This window comes from Strigops habroptila, chromosome 10 (genome assembly GCF_004027225.2).
Source record: "Strigops habroptila isolate Jane chromosome 10, bStrHab1.2.pri, whole genome shotgun sequence".
NCBI classification, from domain to species: Eukaryota; Metazoa; Chordata; class Aves; order Psittaciformes; family Psittacidae; genus Strigops; species Strigops habroptila.
The window spans coordinates 36395453-36414440 of record NC_046359.1 but is presented as its reverse complement, the minus strand read 5'-3'; the positions used below and the strand labels follow the sequence as shown (position 1 = coordinate 36414440).

General features: G+C 45.8%; 1 protein-coding gene and 1 non-coding gene across 2 annotated transcripts; one reads left to right on the top strand and one right to left on the bottom strand.

Moving 5' to 3' along the window:
• The first annotated feature begins 2092 nt into the window (after positions 1–2092).
• TRNAT-UGU lies at positions 2093–2165 on the top strand. Its single transcript has one exon. It is a non-coding gene; the product is annotated as a tRNA-Thr (tRNA).
• Positions 2166–2877: 712 nt separating this feature from the next.
• HHIPL2 (HHIP like 2) lies at positions 2878–16096 on the bottom strand. The gene is made up of 9 exons (XM_030500226.1): positions 15512–16096; positions 12094–12746; positions 11175–11318; positions 10169–10500; positions 9587–9713; positions 8806–8951; positions 7198–7279; positions 4351–4433; positions 2878–3564 (listed from the first exon to the last, which is right to left on the bottom strand). The coding sequence occupies exons 1-9, from the start codon at positions 15890–15892 to the stop codon at positions 3191–3193; spliced, it is 2322 nt and encodes a 773-aa protein (XP_030356086.1). The 5' UTR covers positions 15893–16096; the 3' UTR covers positions 2878–3190.
• Between the last annotated feature and the right edge of the window lie 2892 nt (positions 16097–18988).

The window sequence follows — 18988 nt, the reverse complement described above, 5'->3', positions numbered from 1 at the left end:
TTAACCACTGACATGCTCAGCTTCGACTCCCTTCACAGTCAACTGAGAAACAAGCACTTCCAGACCGTGATTTAGGTGAGTTATTTTCGAGGTTTACCTTCAGGTGAGATGATCTGCATCCCAGCAGTGTCTCCCTTCCCCATTTCCATTACAAAGAGAAGCTATAGGGCTTGCTGATAGCGTGGTACCTCCACCTTCAATCCCACCCAAGGTGTCCGACTTAATGCTCTACTACACAGCATTTGAAGTGCAGCCCGCCATGCAATGAGCTGTAAGCAGGCAGCAGTGGGAATCTGGAAGCAGGGCAACCACAGCAGTTACAGAGTGCACCTAAGTTAAAAAGCAACAGCAACAGGTACACCTACTACCACAGAAAGCTTGATTTCAACAACGTTCTGTTCTCAGAATACGTTTCACCCTCTTGCTGAGCCCTGTGAAACTGATGAAGGCAGGTTTGTTTCATAGACAGTTCTGCTCCTGCCTACTTTAAGCTTACAAAACAATTACGCTTTGTATTTCAGTTCCCTAAGGCAGTAGCACAACACTTGCCACAGACATTTTAGCCCTTTGGAAGAGCTTTACCAGCTCCAAAGAGTCACCATCTTCAAAGGGAAGGGGGGAAAAAAGCAATGAAAGAAATGTGAAACTTCACGAGTTTATCAGCTGCCCCATTAGAGGTCAAAAGCAGGTATTTTAGAGTCATTTTAGTGTTTCACATAAACAACAAGACAGAGTTCACCAGAACCAGTCTACTTTGCCCGCAGAGATCACATCCATTTAAAGAGAAGGCGAAATAAGACATAAAACAAGAGGAAGTTGCCCCAGTTCATGATTTGTGGAGTGCGGGCTGGATGAAAGGTCTTTAATTCCTTAATGCAGCTTTTTCTGTCCATTTTCATTTCAAGGAGCTTTCCTTCTGCTCACACGCAGTTTGGGGCTTGCACCCAGCAAATCATGTCTGCTTGGCTGGAAAGTGACTCCGACGTGCAGCACAACAGCTCAGATTTATGACTGCCTCTCAGTTTCCTCTCTTAGCTCACCTCTTCACCTTCACCTCAGCTTTAAGGGGGCTGCATGGGACAGGCTGGCTCTTTAATGCAGAGAAAATCTTCGCTGGTTTCAAACCTCCTTACTCTATCATAACAAAGAAGGAAACTAAGCCTACACAATGCCTATCCTGCCGTTGAGTTTATATCCCAGTCAACCTACACTTGCAGTTTATTTTAAACATAATTAAACCCGTTTTTCTTGTAACATTTCGCAAAACCTGAGAATATTTACCAATTTGACCATAATCTCTCCGTTTAAAACGACTTATTTTTAAACACTTTGCACAAAACCGTATGTTGGACAGCCTTACCTCCCCAAATCCTCAATCAGCTCCTACCACAGGGAGCAAGTGCTCTCTCCTTCACACCATGGCGGATACTGGTAGATGGGAGGAGAGCACGGCAGTAATCCTTGAAGCGACCTTCTCATGAGCCTCAATTGGCCACTCAAACACTTCTCAGTGCAATGGTAGTTTTACTCTCAGGTGCAGTTTTACCCTCAGGTGCGCTCCCCACTGATAAGGGGGAAGGAGCCTCGGTTACCCTCGGGCAACGCCATACAGGTGAGCTGGGATTTGGATTCACACACGCCTCGGCCATCAGTGGCTTCTCTCATGGAGGAAACCGCTGTGGGGGACGCTCCAGGGGCCGGGCTCTGAACCGGACGTGCCGCAGGGCAAGCGGCCGGCACAGCCGCATGGCGCGGGAGGGCTGGTGGGGGCTGCCGCCCCTGCCCTCCGCTGCACGGTGCCGAGGAAACGCGGCTGGTGCCGCCTCAGGTCGCACCGGGGAGGGCGGGACGCGGGGCGGGCGGCTGGTGCCCGCCGGGGCGGTGCCGCAGCTGCGTTAGTTTCACCGCCGAGGCTTAGCGGGCCACAGGACAGCGGGGCCGCCATGACACGTTCGTGCCTTAAGAAGGCTGATGAGCCCCATGGGCGGCGGCACCGCGACCCGCAGCCCCCCTGAGGCGGCGGCACCGGCACCGTGAGGCGGCGGCCGCGGCAGAGGGACACGAGCCGTCGGCAGAAATAGAACTGATAGGTGGCTCCATAGCTCAGTGGTTAGAGCACTGGTCTTGTAAACCAGGGGTCGCGAGTTCGATCCTCGCTGGGGCCTTTCGAGTTTTTCGCCTATATTTTACCTCTTTTTTTCCCCCTTTTCCTGCCCAGAAGCAGCGTCATGGTTAGAGGGGAGGAGACAGCGGACAACCGGGGATCCTTCCGCGCTGGCAGAAAGCCTCGGCTGCGATAGGAGGTTGCTGCTTTTTGCATACCAAAACGCCGCGACCGGAGGGTGGCGGTAGGAGACAAACGTTACCGGACGTTGCAGAACGTTAATGTGTGCTGCAAAAGGACGTCTTGTGCTTTGGCTCCCTCTTAGACCGACGGCAGGAAGCCAAGCCAGGCCGTGGCTCTGCTGTACAAAGAAATACACTTCTCTAGAAAAGAATATTCGAGGTTTGTTGCTGCCCCTCTTTCAGTGTGGAAAATGCAACCCCCTGGTCCTCGCTCCCCAATTCTCCATGCAGCAGCACAGCATATGAAAGAGCACCCCTCCAGCTCAGTTCCAAACCCACACTACTCCCAGGGAGAAAAGGCTGCACCCATCCCTCACATGCAGGCCAAGAGATGCTTTCCAGTGTCCTTTGGCACCTGCACGTTACCCATACCTTGGGAAAAACATTGCTTAAAAGAATGGTAATTTCATTGTCTGAATGACAACTACTCTTAAAATACAGTCTTCACTTCGGTTAAAGGACACAAAAAGAAGGTGAGGTCACTGACATGCTTATTTTGTGTTCTCGGATAAAAAGATGCAAGTCCTGAAAGTTGAAGGCACTTGGATTTATTAGGCAGTCATACAGAGCCAAATCCTACCTGTGAATGTCCACCACAGACTCTCATAACTACTTACATGAGAAGAGGACACACAGCAGGATTTACAAAGACAGTTAATAGTGGGAGGCTGGTGCTGTTGAGGTTTAATAAGACATACATCAGGACTGCTAACACTGACGTGGATGGAGCCACCCCTGGGAGCACTGGCGCAAGTCAGATGATTCTCTTCTATTTGGTCACTATCCAAAATATTTGTCTCAGCATCTTAGAAGTGACTTGGTTTCGTTGTGACATCACTGAGCTTCAAGAGCTGCTGCTTAACCTGCCCTTCTTCCTCCTCTCCTGTTTTTCCTTCCCTAATGCTGCTTTCTTTGGAAGAAGCTTCTTGGTTCTGGTTAGGTGGGAGCTCTTGTTTTTTGGCAAAGGTGATGCTGGTGTAGTTCTGTCAAGGCGTGCGACCTTCTCTTCCTGCTTTGGCTTGTGAGGCTTAGCCTCAGCTTTGATTTTCTGTCTCTTTTTACCAGATGGAGCTGGTTTTGCTGTTGATGCTTTTATTTTGGTGGATGGGGTCTTTTTACCTTTCTGAGAAGCAGCTGCTGGGGTAGCTGCAGTGGGGGTAGAAGTCTTCTTCAGAGGCTTGGTTGTTGAAGGTTCATTAAGCAGCTCAAGAACAGTCTCTGAGGAAAGTAATTAACATGGTTCAGCATCCTCATGCTTCAAGGCAAAAGGCTAATTCAGAGCTATTACTGCTATAAACCCTTATTAGAGCTAGTTAGGAGAAATAGCTGGCACTCTGAAAGAAGAAATACACACTGTATAAACCTCTTCCGTCACGAGAGCCATGGGTTTCTTAGAAGTAAGATTTGTTTAATTTTATGAACGATTAATGTGTATTTAAGGAAAATAAATGCAGACAGAATATGACAAAACCTCACACGCTTCTTTGGCACACTGCACAATAGGAATTTTTCATGCTGCACTAATATCGGGAAATCCCAGGCAAGATAACTTCAACTTGCTAAATGCTGTTTCTACTCCATAATAAGAGGGAACCCCTGCTCTAGTTGCATGAGACATAAAACAGAAAAAGGCCAGGAAAAAGGAAGATTTAGTCCCCAGATGTACTGAGAAGGGATCAGTTGACTCAAGGAGCTTATCACAGAGCCAGGGACAGGCACTCAAAACTTCCCAGACCAAATCCAATGCCTGAATCAAAGCCATCAGGTCCCTTGTGTGCCTGTTTACGCTATTACTTGGCAACACCTTGGGTTAAAAAGATGATCAGAGACTGGGATTAAGGAAAACCATGGCATGTAGTAAATGACGGAAGCACACATTAAATGTGATAACCTAACTTCAACCTTACTCCTGCTCATGCTTTAATGTTTAAGGCTGCTAAAGATTTCAGTCACCTGATGGTTCTGTGTTTTGCTTCTCAGTAAAATTAAAGCCTAGCAACTTACTTGCACGTGGAACAAACAGTATCCGTTTACTCTTTGTTTTCACTGGAATGGGCTTGTATTTACACTTCCCTGGTGGAGCTCTCCTTCAGAAACAGAAAGCCATATGCAGATATCAGGGATTGTTAAGGAAGTTTGTTTATTCCAGAGCACACATAAATCCCCCATTGTTCTTTGCCTCTGCTGGAAGAGGCATGAAGGCATTTTAGGCATTTAAGTGGAATTCAAGAGCCTAACTCAGGGCTGCAAGCCATAAAATCCCTGTCTGATCAGCAATAGCAGCTGGAAGGCTGCACCTTCTCTTTCACCACCCTTCTGGCCAACTCCCTGCCGTCAGGCAGTCTGGACTGACTTTATCCAACAGGGATAGCTGGTTTGTTTGTGTGGAGGATGTTGGCCTGCCTGTCACTGAACTCAAGGATGCTGATTAGGTGTGTTCAGCTACATGTCCTGCTGCTGGAAGCACAGCACAATGCTGTTTCTAGAAAACTGGTGGATGCCTTGGTTGATCTTCAGACTATCATTCACTTTGGGTTGACCTCACCAATACTGGCTCATGCATCCCACCTTGAAGTGGAGGGGTCCTATTCCTGCCCATAAGGCTTGTCAGTGACAGCACTTTCTGCTCAGGGTGCAGCATGAGGATCTCTGTACATGCAGCAGAACATTCCCACACAGCCCCATGAGGGATAATGTGGTCTTCGAAGGGTGCTGCTCTGGACACAGCATAGTGCTGCAGCAAGAGCAGTGAGAAAGGAAAAGAACAGGTAAAAGGGAAGAAGCAACAACTGCAAAGAAAGTATATCCACGTTCCAATTCTGCCATTCCCTGACAACTTCCCACAGTACAAAAGCACCCAAAAAGCAGCACATTTTTCCTCAGGTAAAGCTGTCACACATTAAATGACAGGAAGGGGGTACACAGACCTGTGATTTTTCTTACCCACCAAGGGAACTGCTCCAGGACAAACAGGAAGAGGCTCTTCCAATTTGGCATGCTTGACAGCGCAGAGGCAGGACTTAAGGCATCACGTTTTCTTGTGATTAGCATTCTCCTTCAGACAGGAGCAACAGCCAAGTGCTTCCTCCATACCATTTCAATTAAAAAGGTTACCAAAGCAGGGTCATTAGCATTGCTAATAACCTAAGTTATTAGAGTGCTGTTTGGGCACTCTCAACTTTTAAAAGACTTTAACACCTCTTCCCTCCACTCCTGACAAAGGGATTTGGTGCTAATCCAGGCAGGGGCACACCAGCCATTCTGCTATCTCCCAGAGCACTGCTGGAGAGGCAGTCTGAAGTGGGGACACTGGACGTTGCTGCTATTAGTTTTACTGGGAGTTTCCTAGGGAAGTTTGAATGCCATCAGGTAGATGGCAATGGCTCTGCCAGCCTTCTGAAGGTCATTTTTGGGTGGCTTGCAGCCCTTGCCAGCATGCTTGCTGAAGTGTGGGCAGGAAGCAGGGAGTGCCTGGGCTGGCACCCATCAGAGGAGGTGATTATCTCAGCCACTGCTCACAGTGAGACAAAATGGAAGAATCCTATAAACAGCATTAAAATGCTAAGGCAAATAAATTCCAAGCAGCCAAGGGAATAAATGCCTGGTCCTGCTCTGGAAGTGAAGGATATGAAGCTCCAAAAGCACAGGGAAGAGCTGGCTTCTTTCCACAAAGCCCCTTCGAGCAGTGGAGCCATGGCAGTCCTGGCAGGAGCCATTGTGACATGGTGCGTTGCTGCAACCAGACCTCGGGGCAGGCAGGCTCCGGGAAAGGCTCCCACAGGCTGCTTGTGACAGAGAAAGCTGCATTTCCCCCTTTACAGTGGGAAAAGAGGAGAGGATTTATCACCCCAATAGTCTTCACAATGCATTGAGGAGTGGCAGAGGGACTGCAGAGGGTTTGGGGTTTTTTGTTTTGGGGGGTTGTTTTGTTTGGTTGTTCTTTTTCGTGACACAGAGGATGCTTAAGATCATAATTTTACTTTTTATAGTTGAAAATACTCCCTTTTGGCCAGCCACAGTTAGTGCAGTTCAAAAGCTTCCTGGCAGACAATAAGCTGTTAAAGGCAGGAGTCTCCTCACGTAGTTGCAGCAAGGAAAAGACCCAATCTCCTATTCCCATCACCTTGGTACAGGGCCTGAGTTAGATAGGTAGCTTGGGATTTAACTTCTAAAGAAAACAGAACTGGTTTTCCTCACTTTGTTAGTGTCTGAGGTCTCAGCAACAGCACAGACACATTAGTACTGTATCTACAGGGCGATTTGAAACTCATTCAATGCTTTTTAGCAAGACCCAAAAACTTGGGGAGGGTAAAAACTCACATAAGTATGCTTATTATTGGAAAAACAGATAGCTGGGATAGCTGCTTAATGGGGAAAGAAAACATTTTGCTTGGAAGAACTCTGGTTCAGGCTCCAATTATTATTTGAACACTGCATAAAGCACTAGGGTTCATTAGAAAACTAAAGTGTGGGCTGCAATTTATTTATGTATATAAAAGTGCATCACATATTTGCTGTCATCACCCTGAAGGATACAGACTGTCATTTTTAAAACAGCACTGTGCTATACCTTAGGTAGGCAACCAAGGAGATGTTATTTGCATCCTTATTGTCCCAGCCCTTTAAGTTATCTGAATTCTGTCTATTTCTGGGTGCACAGATATGAGTGAGGAATAATTCACTAAAACTGGCTGAGCTTGCACTAGGTGTATGGTGGATGAACAAAAAACAAGGACTGGATGTGGAGGTCAGATCATCTATCAGTAGCACTTAGCAGTCTTTCTACTGCGGTAGCTAGAGAATGTATGGTGATTATAGAAGAATTTAGCATGGAAAAACATCTTTACTAACCTTGCAGGATCAATAAACTTGTAGAGTGATCCGTGTGGTGCATAGGCACTGGGATAAGAAGTGGACAGAAAATACAGCTCACCTAAACGGAAGTGAAAACAGAAAACTCAGCCCCAGGTTCAAGTGCCCAAGAAAAATCACAGTTCTCCATTTCCCTCTTTCCTGGCTCTTCACTAATTCACATGGTCAGAAAATCAGAAAGCTCCTTCAGGCACTCCATCAGTCATGTCTTACTTCCAGAAAGCGGGATTTGGTCTCCCTCTGGCCTGTGCAAGTGGATTCCCAGAGGCACCAAATGATGTCTTGGCTGCAGCAGGGTTCCCCACAGAACCAGCAGCTCTCAATCAAGCACAGTGCCTGAGCAGGACCTCCATTACCTCATGTCAGCGGCCCTCCAAAAGGTTACTTTCCTCTGTATAAATATGTACTTTTAACAACTTGTTTGTACCAAAGCAGCAGCCAGAAGCTACAAACAGAGGGGAAGATCATACATCAAATATTAGCTATCTCATAGTCGTCCAAAAAAACATCCAACAAGAGCCAACTTGGCTAATCCATAGGAGACAGAAACTTCTTATTCTTGTATGGTTGCTAAGGAGAGCAACTATTCCTCATGCCTTCCCTTCAGCACCCACTAGAACAATATCCAGGCAAACTACAGTGGATTGCAAAAGAGGCAGAACAGTTGTCTTTCAAGCTACATGATAACACCACAGTGGTTTCTAAAAGAGCAACCAGTAGAAGAGACATGTAACATGCACCCACTCTGCATGTTGCTAGAACAGGTAAAACTTGTTCATATTTCACAAAGAAGCCTGCATTTCCCTGCATCTTTGATGGGATATGCTGGCCAGGTGATCCAGGATCTTGCCATTACATTCAGATCTCTTTCCTGCTGAATCCTGAAGCATCAGAGCTCGCTAAAGCACGTGTGTTCTCAACACCCTTGAAGCCATTATCTGTATGACATAGCTCTCTGTCAGGAGACTGTACAAAAGTGACCCAAGTATGCTTTGGTACTCTCACCTTGGTGAGAGATCTGGTCATTGTAACCACAGCAATAATCCTGTGTACTGAGACATTCCCACTACAGTTTAAAATGAGTGGTTTTCCTCATTCCCCCCAAAAAAGCCTTGGTCAATAATCCACAGCGTGAAGTGCTGCTGTTGTAAGACTGAGGGATTTATAGTAATCAAGTAGGGGAACTTCAAATAAGCTGTAAGAACTCAAGGGAGGATGAGGTGTTACAATTAAAGAATAAACTGCATTAATATAGTCTTTTCATTAATGAAATGGCATAAATAGCAGCAAAAGGACAGGGAAAGGCTGAAACAGGAGTTCAGACTCCTAAAAGGACGTGGAGTGCTCAGACTGCAAGTTCACATGAGGATCTGTCTGCCGAGCTCTCCGTCAAGCCTATCTGCAATAGCCTCACAGGGCAGGAGACCTCTCTGAACCACACACCAAGCTATGCTGAGCTCGACACCAACCTGTTCTGCAGTGCCTGCTCTCCAATATATGTGAGGAACAACACGATCTTACACATTTGCCCTACAATAAGAACTGACCAGTAGTTTCCAGTAAAGGTATGGCCAGCACAATACCTACCTGCTTCATCCTCAGCAAATGAGATGATGAATTTGCTGTAAGAACTGATCATTCTAGGGAAAGCACAAGTTTTTGTGCTGCCAATGCAGATATCTTGCTTCTGCCACTTATTTCTCTTCTCATCTTCCTGTAAAGCCATAAGTCGACTAGACGAAAAATAAAACCCTGTGTTTTATGTTTCCATTATCAAGATTAGTTCCTGACAAAATTATTACCGAAAAAAGGTGGGGTGATTGGCTTTAATGGTTGTCTTTTTGAAAAATAGACATGAAAAAAAGCAAATCTAGCCTAAGAACTCTCAATTGGAGGGAGAGGCACTCTTCATCAGGGACTGTAGCGATAGGACAAGGGGTTTAAACTTAAACAAAGGAAGTTCAGCTTAGATATAAGGAAGAAGTTCTTTACTCTGAGGGTGCTGAGGCGCTGGCACAGGGTGCCCAGAGAAGCTGTGGCTGCCCCATCCCTGGCAGTGTTCAAGGCCAGGTTGGACACAGGGGCTTGGAGCAACCTGCTCTAGTGGAAGGTGTCCCTGTCCATTGCAGGGGGTGGAACTAGATGATCTTAAGGTCCTTTCCAACCCAAACCATTCTGTGATTCTATGAAGTGTGGATTCCAACCAACATGTTGTTATAACAATCAAACAGAGCACTTAATCTAATACATAGACATCTGCGAATCTCATTTACTCCAGCTCAGAAGGTTTTGGGATGCTCGGATGCTTATTTGCCCACATAAGGCAAATGTGGGTCCAGAATGGGAGCTGCAGAGAAGACAGTCTCACCCATTCATGAAATCACCAAAGATGTAAAGGCCATTCAAGTTGGGTGATTCACATCCTCTGTACACAAAACCTCCAGTAACTGACTTCCCCACGCTGCGGCCATATGCAAATATTGGAAGAATGTCATCTGTTAAACACAGAAGAGTAAGAAATGAGAAAATTTATATACAGAGAGTATCAAAAAGCACTTGGTCAATGACATAGACGGGCACAAACATTACTAGAAGGGCCAGTACAGATGCACAAACTATCCCTAGGAAGAGGTGGATTCCCCAACACTGGATACGTTCAAGATTCAACCGGACAGGGTGCTGGGACATCCAGTCTAGGTCACGCTTTGCCCAGAAAGGCTGGACCAGATGATCCTTGAGGTCCCTTCCAACCTGGTGTTCTATGATTCTAGTTAAATTTCAGTGAGAATACAGTAGTTTACTCCAGGACAGAAAAGACCCAATGATTCCATAGCAATCTCCATTTAATACACAACTCTGGATTATTCAGTTTCACTGGAAAACTAGTGCTATATCCCACTAAATACATATGTATAATAAAGTAATCTTCTATGAGACACTTCTTCCTTACCCAAAGAGGAATTGTGGCAAAGCCTTGTGTCGTAGCATTCAAATCCCTCCTTTGCTCTCCAGCCGTAGTTCCCTCCTTTAACAATGACGTCGACTTCTTCAAACCTGTTCTGCCCAACATCCCCACAGAATATCCTCCCTCTTCCCTTCTTTGTGACAGGGTCCCCTCTGTCAACTGCACAGCGCCACATATTCCTGACCCCATATGCATAAACCTCAGGGCGGGCCTTGGGATCAGACACAAATGGGTTATCGGGAGGGATGCGATAAGGTTTTCCATCAGAGCTTCTTCCATCCACATCAATCCTCAGGACTTTCCCCAAAAAAGTACTCCTAAAGAGAATGACAGAAAAAGAAATCCCAGCGTGAGAGGCAGCTGAAAACACAATTCCCCCTTTCCAAAGGAAAAGTTCTCTCTCCAAAATAAACCAGCCAGTGGCTGGTATGTCTTGTAACTGCTCAAGTCCTAGAAGACTCTCTCCTCTCAACATCACAGGATGGTTTGGGTTGGAAAGGACCTTAAGATCATCCAGTTCCAACCCCCTACCATGGGCAGGGATGCCTCACACTAGACCATGTCACCCAAGGCTCTGTCCAACCTGGCCTTGAACACTGCCAGGGATGAAGCATTCACCATTTCTCTGGGCAACCTGTTCCAGCGCCTCACCACCCTCACTGTAAAGAGCTTCTTCCTTAGATCTAACCTTAACTTCCCCTGTTTAAGTTTGAACCCATCACCCCTTGTCCTACCGCTACAGCCCCTGATGAAGAGTCCTTCTCCAGCACCCTTGTAGCCCTCTTCAGACACTGGAAGCTGCTCTGACATCTTGGATTCCCTCAGCTTTCAAAATGTAGAATGTTAACTGTTGCCCTACTGCACTGACCAGACTGGCAGATGCACAAGCACTTCCAGGAAGCATTCTTATTCTTCCACACTGTCTCAGTTCCAAAACCTTGTATCTCAGTGAAAAAACAAGCTCAAAGCTTTTACCTGCCCTCCTACTTACTTGTTCTGAGCATTCCCAAATGTTCCAAAAGGGTCTCCAGCTTTCCCTCCATCCCCTGTGAACAGATACATGTAGCCATCCACACCAAAGTGCAGCTGCCCACCGTTATGATTTGCAGCTGGTTCCTCAAGCTCCAGGAGATTCCTTAAAAAAAGAGGGAGAAATAAGTCCAGATGTAGCTACTGGGAAGGACTGAACATTCAGGTAGGCTGCAGAAACACTGCCTTGCTGCTTCTACAGAAGCAAGCAAGACTTCCACGCTGTATAGACTGCAGCAGGGGGGTTCTGCTTTCTTATATGAGCAGAAGTTGGTGAATTTGAGGGCTTCAGAACCATCTTGTGGTGATTGTGAAACTCGAGAGAAAATAAGTCTGCTATTAACAAATTCTTCTCCATAACTGAGGATTAGCTTCTTAGTGGGGATAGGGGGTAGGTGCACATGTCAGATTAAATGGATGTATAGTACCTTTATTTGTAGTGAAGCATCCTTGTTCTCTTACTGTCCAAAAGACTTTAAGAGCAGATGTTAATTCCACAATAGGCTTAAGGCCATAACTACTCTTTAGAAGCAAAGGTCCAAGATGGAGGGAGAAGACAACCTGGAATCCTAGATCCTCTTTGCAGTTTCATTTCTAGTTTGCTGGGTGACTTTGAGCCAACCTGTCTCTGGTAGCTTCATGCAGGCCAATCACACACCTGAAGCAGGGTAACTGGGAATCATAGACTGGTTTGGGTTGGAAAGGACCTTAAGATCATCCACTTCCAACCCCCTGCCATGGGCAGGGACACCTCACACTAGACCATGTCACCCAAGACTCCGTCCAACCTGGAATGTACAGGTTCTGCATGGGGGAAGGACAGGGCCAGGGACAAATACTTTCTCCTGGTGGCATGCAGCAGCATTCAACATGAACTTTACCTTTCTGAGCGTGGATCAGCTTTGTTGGCATCAGATGCCAAAACCTTCAGTTCACTGATCCTGATCTTTTCCACTCGGTTCTTATCCATGTACGAGTAATAGATATAAAACTTGCTGTTGTCCTTGTACTTGGGGTGGAAAGCCATCCCCAGAAAGCCCCTCTCATCCCCTAGCCATGGTGTAGCCAGCACTAGACTTCTAATATCCAGAAAGGGCTCCTCCAGCCGACTGCCATCAGGTAGATAAACCCAGATGACTCCAACCTGCTCCGCTATGAACATGCGGTGGGTATGGTCATTCGCATGCACCATGAGCACCGGGTTCCTCAGGCCATTGGCAACCTCCGTCAGACAGAGCTGGAGGCAGCCTTTGTGGTCCTCCACCACTGAGCCCAGGTTGTGGTTGAGGGCTGTGTTCTTCAGCACGTTGGGGAAGCAGTAGTCCTCATCGTGGAGGTGAAGGAGGTCGCAGAAGCGCGTCTTGTTTGTCTCGCAACATTCCTGGATGTGCCTGTCGCTGGTCAGCAGGCTGATGGCAGAGTGGCAGCTGGAATGAAACTCGGAGCAGTAGTCAAAACAAAGCCCTGGGAGGTTTCTCAGAGGTGTCCGAGGGTTTTCGGCATCATAGAGATGTGCAGCGTATGGAGAACATTCCTGGGAAGTGAAAAACTGAATCCATGGCTGTGTACACACATCCAGGAGAAGCCAAGACACCTTCATGGAAGCAAACTGGTTAGTAAATGAAGACTCAGTAAGGCAGAGAACATCAGTCACCTCCACACATGGTGTTTGCCTGGTGAACAATGCCTACAGCACACAGACCCAGCAGGAGATGGAGGCCAGTCCTCAGGATCTACATAAACTCCCAGGATTACGTTGCCTTGACAGTCACTGTTGTCTGCTTTCATTTCATTGTGCATTGAAACAACACAATTAATCCTGCTACTACACTAATTCCTATCCCAGGCTAATATCATGGCTTTCAATCAGCTTGAACAAGGTGTAATTGGCCTTTTGGGGGTTTAAGCCTCTCTTGTAGCTGTTGTCCTAACAGAGAAGCACCCTCTCAGCCATCAGCCAAATAGCTGTCCTAGTGCATGCAGCAAGGTTTCACCCAGGGCGTTTCTATAGCCATGCAACTTGCACAACACCTCCTTAAGAACATTACAGGCAGTTTTCAGAGTTTCACGTTCAGTTTTTAGGCTAAACCCTGGAACAGCTCAGCTGAAGGTCAGACTCTAACCTACAAATGCTTAGTACACATGTAGCTAGCAAAAATAAACCCACATATTGCCTGATGCAAACAGATGCAACTTTACCAACAGGGCCAGAATGCTTTAGATGCCTCTTCCAGCCTGTTTTCGGGAGAAACATATTTGGTTTAGAGTGACAGCAGAAAACCCATGATTCAGAACACATCCCCATTTAATCATCTTCTATTTGTTAAGAAACACACTTGGAGTGCCAAGGTGAGATGCACTCCATGGCATCCTTCTTGGGTTCTGCGGGATTAGCTGCAGTCCCCAAAACCAGGTTCCCGTGTGCAAGGCTCAGCACCACTGAGCACCAGGAAGGCTGGGAAGTTGTTTGGGTTTTATGGTCTGCTGGTTTTGGCACTGAAGGAACACCTAACTGAATGAGCTGCTTTGTTATGATGCATTGTTACTACTGTGATCTCCCCCAGAGGCGTGATAGAATGCTGTTCTCACCAAGTTAGAGCATCAACTAATAACTCAGGCTTATCAATAAGAACCTACTCTTCTTTCTTGAAGCTGGTTTTGTTCAAAAGACAAAAGCTGGTGCTATAATTTTGTCTACCACTGCTTCTGAGACTAATCTGTGTGTTCCATGTGAATAACATCAACAAAAGCACTTGTTACAGCAGCGGTTGATCTGAAGTCTTGCCATACACAGCAGAACAGCACTTGGCACAGTTATATCCTGATTACATATCAACATCTGCCTTTTTGATTTGACATGCCACTGAGTACATGTACTTAGTGACTAAAAACTATCAGGATACTGTGGAGGTGGAAGAATGGGGATGGCATTTTCCATCCCTTCCACAAGATCATCAGTAACAATTTGATGGAGCAAAGCAACTTCACTAAAGCAAAACCATTTGGTAGATCTTTGCTCCTCCACTGATCCAACAGCCAAATAAGATCTGCCGGAGAACCCAACCTCATTGTCACCAACCTGAACAGGAAGAGCAACACACAACACAATCACAAGCTCCAAATCCTAACAGCAATCAGACTCTAAAAGATATGAAAAGAGCAATAGCTTATTACTTGGAAAATCTAGAAGGAAATATAAGGGTAGTTTGGGGTTTTTTTTTGCTACATAATACACAACAAATGCAAAACAAATTGTACTCTGCAGAATGAGCAACGCAGCAACAGTCATTTCTATAGAGGGCTTTTTCTACTTGCAACATGTAGAAAACTCTTCATGACACCAACACTGGTGGTCTGCCAGGAGCTGTAATGTGTCTTTTTCTGGTTTACCAACTGTAAAGCAACAAACAACCCTGATGCTGCTTTTTCCAGCCCTGGTGCTGAAAGAGTGTCTCCCTCCTACCCCAAGGAGATGCCAGAATCTTGCCAGCATCCAAAAAGAATGGAAACATTTTGGTACACAGACTATATTTTAGGGCTAAGGAAATATTAACTAGAAAAGATTTATATGTTCTTAATGAGATTAAATGCGTCTTTTGGCTGCTGTGTGTTTTGGCATACAGCAAGTCCAGCTCTGCATGACTAATGGTTGTTAAAAAGGCAGGTCAGTTCTGCTCTCTGACTCCAGGGAGGCAGGGGAGCTCAGGAAGAACAGCGCTGTTGGTCTTTTCTCACTGCACAATCCCTGTTTCCCTGCACTTGGCAGACAGTGGGGACAGAGCACTGATGGAAATGCAGTGACTGAAGCCTCAGCTGTGTGAAACCATTGCCTGGTAAGTTTTGTTCTGCTTTAACCACCACACCATTTGGAGCATCCTCACCAGGAACAGAATCAACGCACATCCTTCACACAGTCCAGGGATCCAAACACTTGGCCTGATAAATCCTATCTGCCATTTGATCCTGTAGAATTTGTAATCCAGCACCCAGCAGCTGCAAGCAACAAGTAAATATTGACCTGTAACTCCCCTTTGTTATGAGAACATGAGCAGAGCAGCATGATTGCCATCATCAGCATCATCATCAATGTCACTAGATATTGCCAGATACCACAAAGGGATGCACCTTACACAAAGCACTTTGCAAAATGCATGCTGAGGATTAGGTACCATTACCCTGTCAGCCTACTTTTCCCCCGCTCCCAACACCTCTTCCCACAGCAACACAGACTGTCAGAACCACAGTTGACCCCCAAATCAGCCCAAAACATAGGATACAGGTATTGGTTTTCTGCCCTACCTGACAGAGGATGTCTTTGATATATGTTCCACACAGCTTATGCTCCCGGGGATCAATATAATCCATGATGTCCCAGTATTTTGCTGCAATGCTGTTGTCTCTCTCCTGGTCACAGCAGCCAAAATTCTCATAGGCAGAGCAGAATTCCAAGTGAAAAGGGGGCTGGAAGGGTGGCCCATAATCCAGACACTGAGGATGCGCCAGCAGACAGCCTATGAGGCACAATAAGAGGTAAAGCAAGATATGTGGGCAAGAAAAGGTAACTCCAGAGCTGCTGTTGCTCTTCCCAGTGCATGGCCAAACGTTCACTTCCTTCAGTGTAGGTTTCTTGAGGTCAGATGTATAGAAATCCTGCACCTCTTTGTAGTATAGTTCATTCATCCTCTGTGTTTTATTAATTGCCAGCCCCAGAGCTCTGCATTCACTCAGCTTTGCTTACATTCTCTCTCCCTTTTTCTCTCTGAAGTTTACAACTTGGCAGGAGAGAAGCCCTCCAGGCTGCCTCTCTGGTATTTCACACGTCACACAGCTGAACCCTCCCCTCTGGGCATCGCTCATGCCCCTAGAAGCACTCACAGATCTAATCCATATTAAATTGGCTGAGAAATCCTTCAGCAAGAAATACAAATAACAAAAATATGAACTATGATACCTATATACAGAACATGATCATCCCTCCCCATTTACAACACACAAGTGAATAGTTTTCAATTGCTAACTACCATTTTACTCAGCTTTTAAAATGCACCAAACCTAGGGCTGGTTTCATAAAGACTGAAGAAGGGTTGTAAAATACAACCAAATTAAGGCAGCAGTTTACCAACGGCACAAGTAACTTCAGGACACAAAGTTTTACAGAGAGATTGCTGTTACCCACAAACCCAGGTGCGCTTTCAGAGTTAAAATAAGAAGAAACTCATAAAGCGTGAAGGAGTAAAGACATACTTAAGGCAGCAGCACTGTGATGTTGTGTGTTAACCCTGTACTTCGGGTAATTGATTTTAGTGGGATTGATCCCAGCTGATGTTAAACTGATTTAAAGATACGTAAGATTCTTGCCCACTTTGCCCTCTGGTGAAGGATGCACAAAGCAAGCCGTGCAGTTAGTGAGGCACAGCATCAGCTGTGTGTGCAGGAATACACACAATGTGTACACACATTGTACCCAGCCTCTATTTGGGAATGATACTTCCCCAGCTCTGCTCTCCTACTGTTTAATCACAACCAAGCTCCTTTATCACTTTCCTTTGATATAGACATCATACTTATACCAAGGCAACAGAGCACTCCTCACCACTGTGCTGCATCACATGAGTTCAGGCTGATAGCGACCCAACGAAGAGGAGTAGCTTTACCTTGCAGTTGCAGGAGTGCTCTGCCATTCAGCTGCTGTTAGGAAGAGGCTTTAGCATGCACACACTCACTAAACATTTCCGTACAACAGAGCTTATTAGACAGCAAGGCATTGTGATCTGTTCACATCAGTAAGGAATAAAGCAATTTAGAAAAGGCTATTAGATATTCCTCCTCCGTACAAATCCTAGGAGAAGCTATTACAGCCAATGCACAGATATCCTTTGTGTTGTTTCTAGCAGCTTCCTACTTACTGCTTTCCCTCCATGGGACACAGGCAGAGAGTGGGGAAAGTGAAGCTGCAGGGGGAATCTCATGTATAGGAACTCCTCCACTCACCCTACACATCACCATTTACTCCCAGGAGCTATCTGTATGTAGCTCATGAAGTCAAAGCTCCCAGTCCTAGCTTCTCAATACAACCACCAGTGTAACATGACAGCTGAGAATACTCTGTGATTATGGAGTCAATATTGGGAAAGAGTTGTTTTAAAAACCTCTAGGGTTTTAACATGCACCTCTTTTGCTGTGGCTCTAACTTACGGCACTGCCAATAATCCTGTCTCTGCTTAGACTTCACTGAACTGGAAACACACCAATCACAAGATTCAGCACTGTCACGAGATAAAGCATTTTAAATCCAAGTATTTAGATCTGCTGAAGTATCAGCTTATCTCAGTTATTGCTCTCATACCTTGCAAACCATCACTGGAATTAAGGCATTAGTGTCCTGGGGCAATTGTCTTATTTTGAAGCCACAACAAACAATGAGGATCAGTGAGGATATTTGCATACTCTCCATTTGTAACTGCAGCCTGGGAGTTCCCTATACTTTTAATTCCTTTATCATTACAGAGCAATTTGGGATAACTGACATTACTAATTACTGACCAGGAGACAAGAACACTTCTTGCTGCACCCCTGATGAGAGCAGAAAAGCTAGCAGAGCCTTAAGCACATTCTGACAATGAGAGAACACACAGAGCTTACTACTTGCATTATCCAAGGTCTCCTTGCCGTGGGCAGTCTGGTTTTGTTTGGCCAACATACCACTTCCAGCCATTCTTTAAATGCAATGAAAGACTGAGTGGAACTTCCCATTTCCCACTGCAGATCAGAACACCAGTAACAGAAATCCCTGAAGAACTGTAAATTCAGACCAGTTCACAACACATCAATCCTCTGATTCCGCAGGGAGCACTCCAAGGGCAAGGTAGACACTTGTTCTGTGCTGACAATGTGCTTACACTGCTCTAAAAGCTGAGGCAGATCCTGCCAAGGTCTCCAGAATGAGACAGCTGCTGAGAATACAGAGAACCTGGTGGGGAAAAGCAAGGGGGATAGAGCACACAGGGTTGGCATGCTTTAAAAAGCAGCTGACACTTCACCAGCTTGCTTTTCTTGAACATCAGTAAAGACACTCTTAAAGCAGGAAAGCACAAGCACAGAAAACACAACAGGGAAAGCAAGAGAGTAGAGCTGAAGTGATTTTGTGTGCTTATTACATTAGGTTTTAATATTAACAAGAGCAAGAGGTGGAAAAACAGAAGGACAAGAGACACTGGGTCTGCACAGAAAACATGATTCCATGAACAAGTTCCTTGCCTCAGCATAAAGGGGAACAGCAAAGAAAAGATGTGCTATTTGTTTCATGGAAGGGGGGTGGAAATCCTCACAGAGGTTCTGCACACAGGATGAAGACCACAGTTTGTCAGAAACCTAGAGCAGAATTCAGAGCCAAAAAGGAATACTCTGATCCACTCACTTACCATATTCAAAGTACAACACACAAGCTTGAAAACCCAGCATGTCCTGAATAGTTTGCATAGGAAATTTCACTCAGGACTTGTGATATGCAGGTTTGTCTCAGGTGTAAGTACTGTGGTGTTAGGAAACAGCAAGTTTCTTGCAGGACATGAAAGCAATGAACAATGCTTAAAGATAGTTACATGAAAGCTGGGACTGTGCTGCTCTTCTGCTTGCGGACTGCAGCATGGTAGTTGTAGCACCAGGAGAGAACAGGATCCCTGGCAGCAATCCTGCTTTCAGAGGTCACAGGAGAAAGCTGCGAGCACAAAGGATTCAAGCTTCTCTTTGTCCTCTCATTCTCCTTACAGCATCCTT

Bases quoted from the DNA above. Each gene is read 5' to 3' on its own strand.
- HHIPL2 (XM_030500226.1), bottom strand. From the start codon at position 15,892: ATGAATGAACTATACTACAAAGAGGTGCAGGATTTCTATACATCTGAC. The intron at 10,501-11,174 runs GTAAGTAGGAGG...CATTCTCTTTAG, and splicing joins TTTGGGAATGCTCAGAACAA to GAGTACTTTTTTGGGGAAAG. The intron at 9,714-10,168 runs GTAAGGAAGAAG...TGTGTTTAACAG, and splicing joins TTGCCACAATTCCTCTTTGG to ATGACATTCTTCCAATATTT.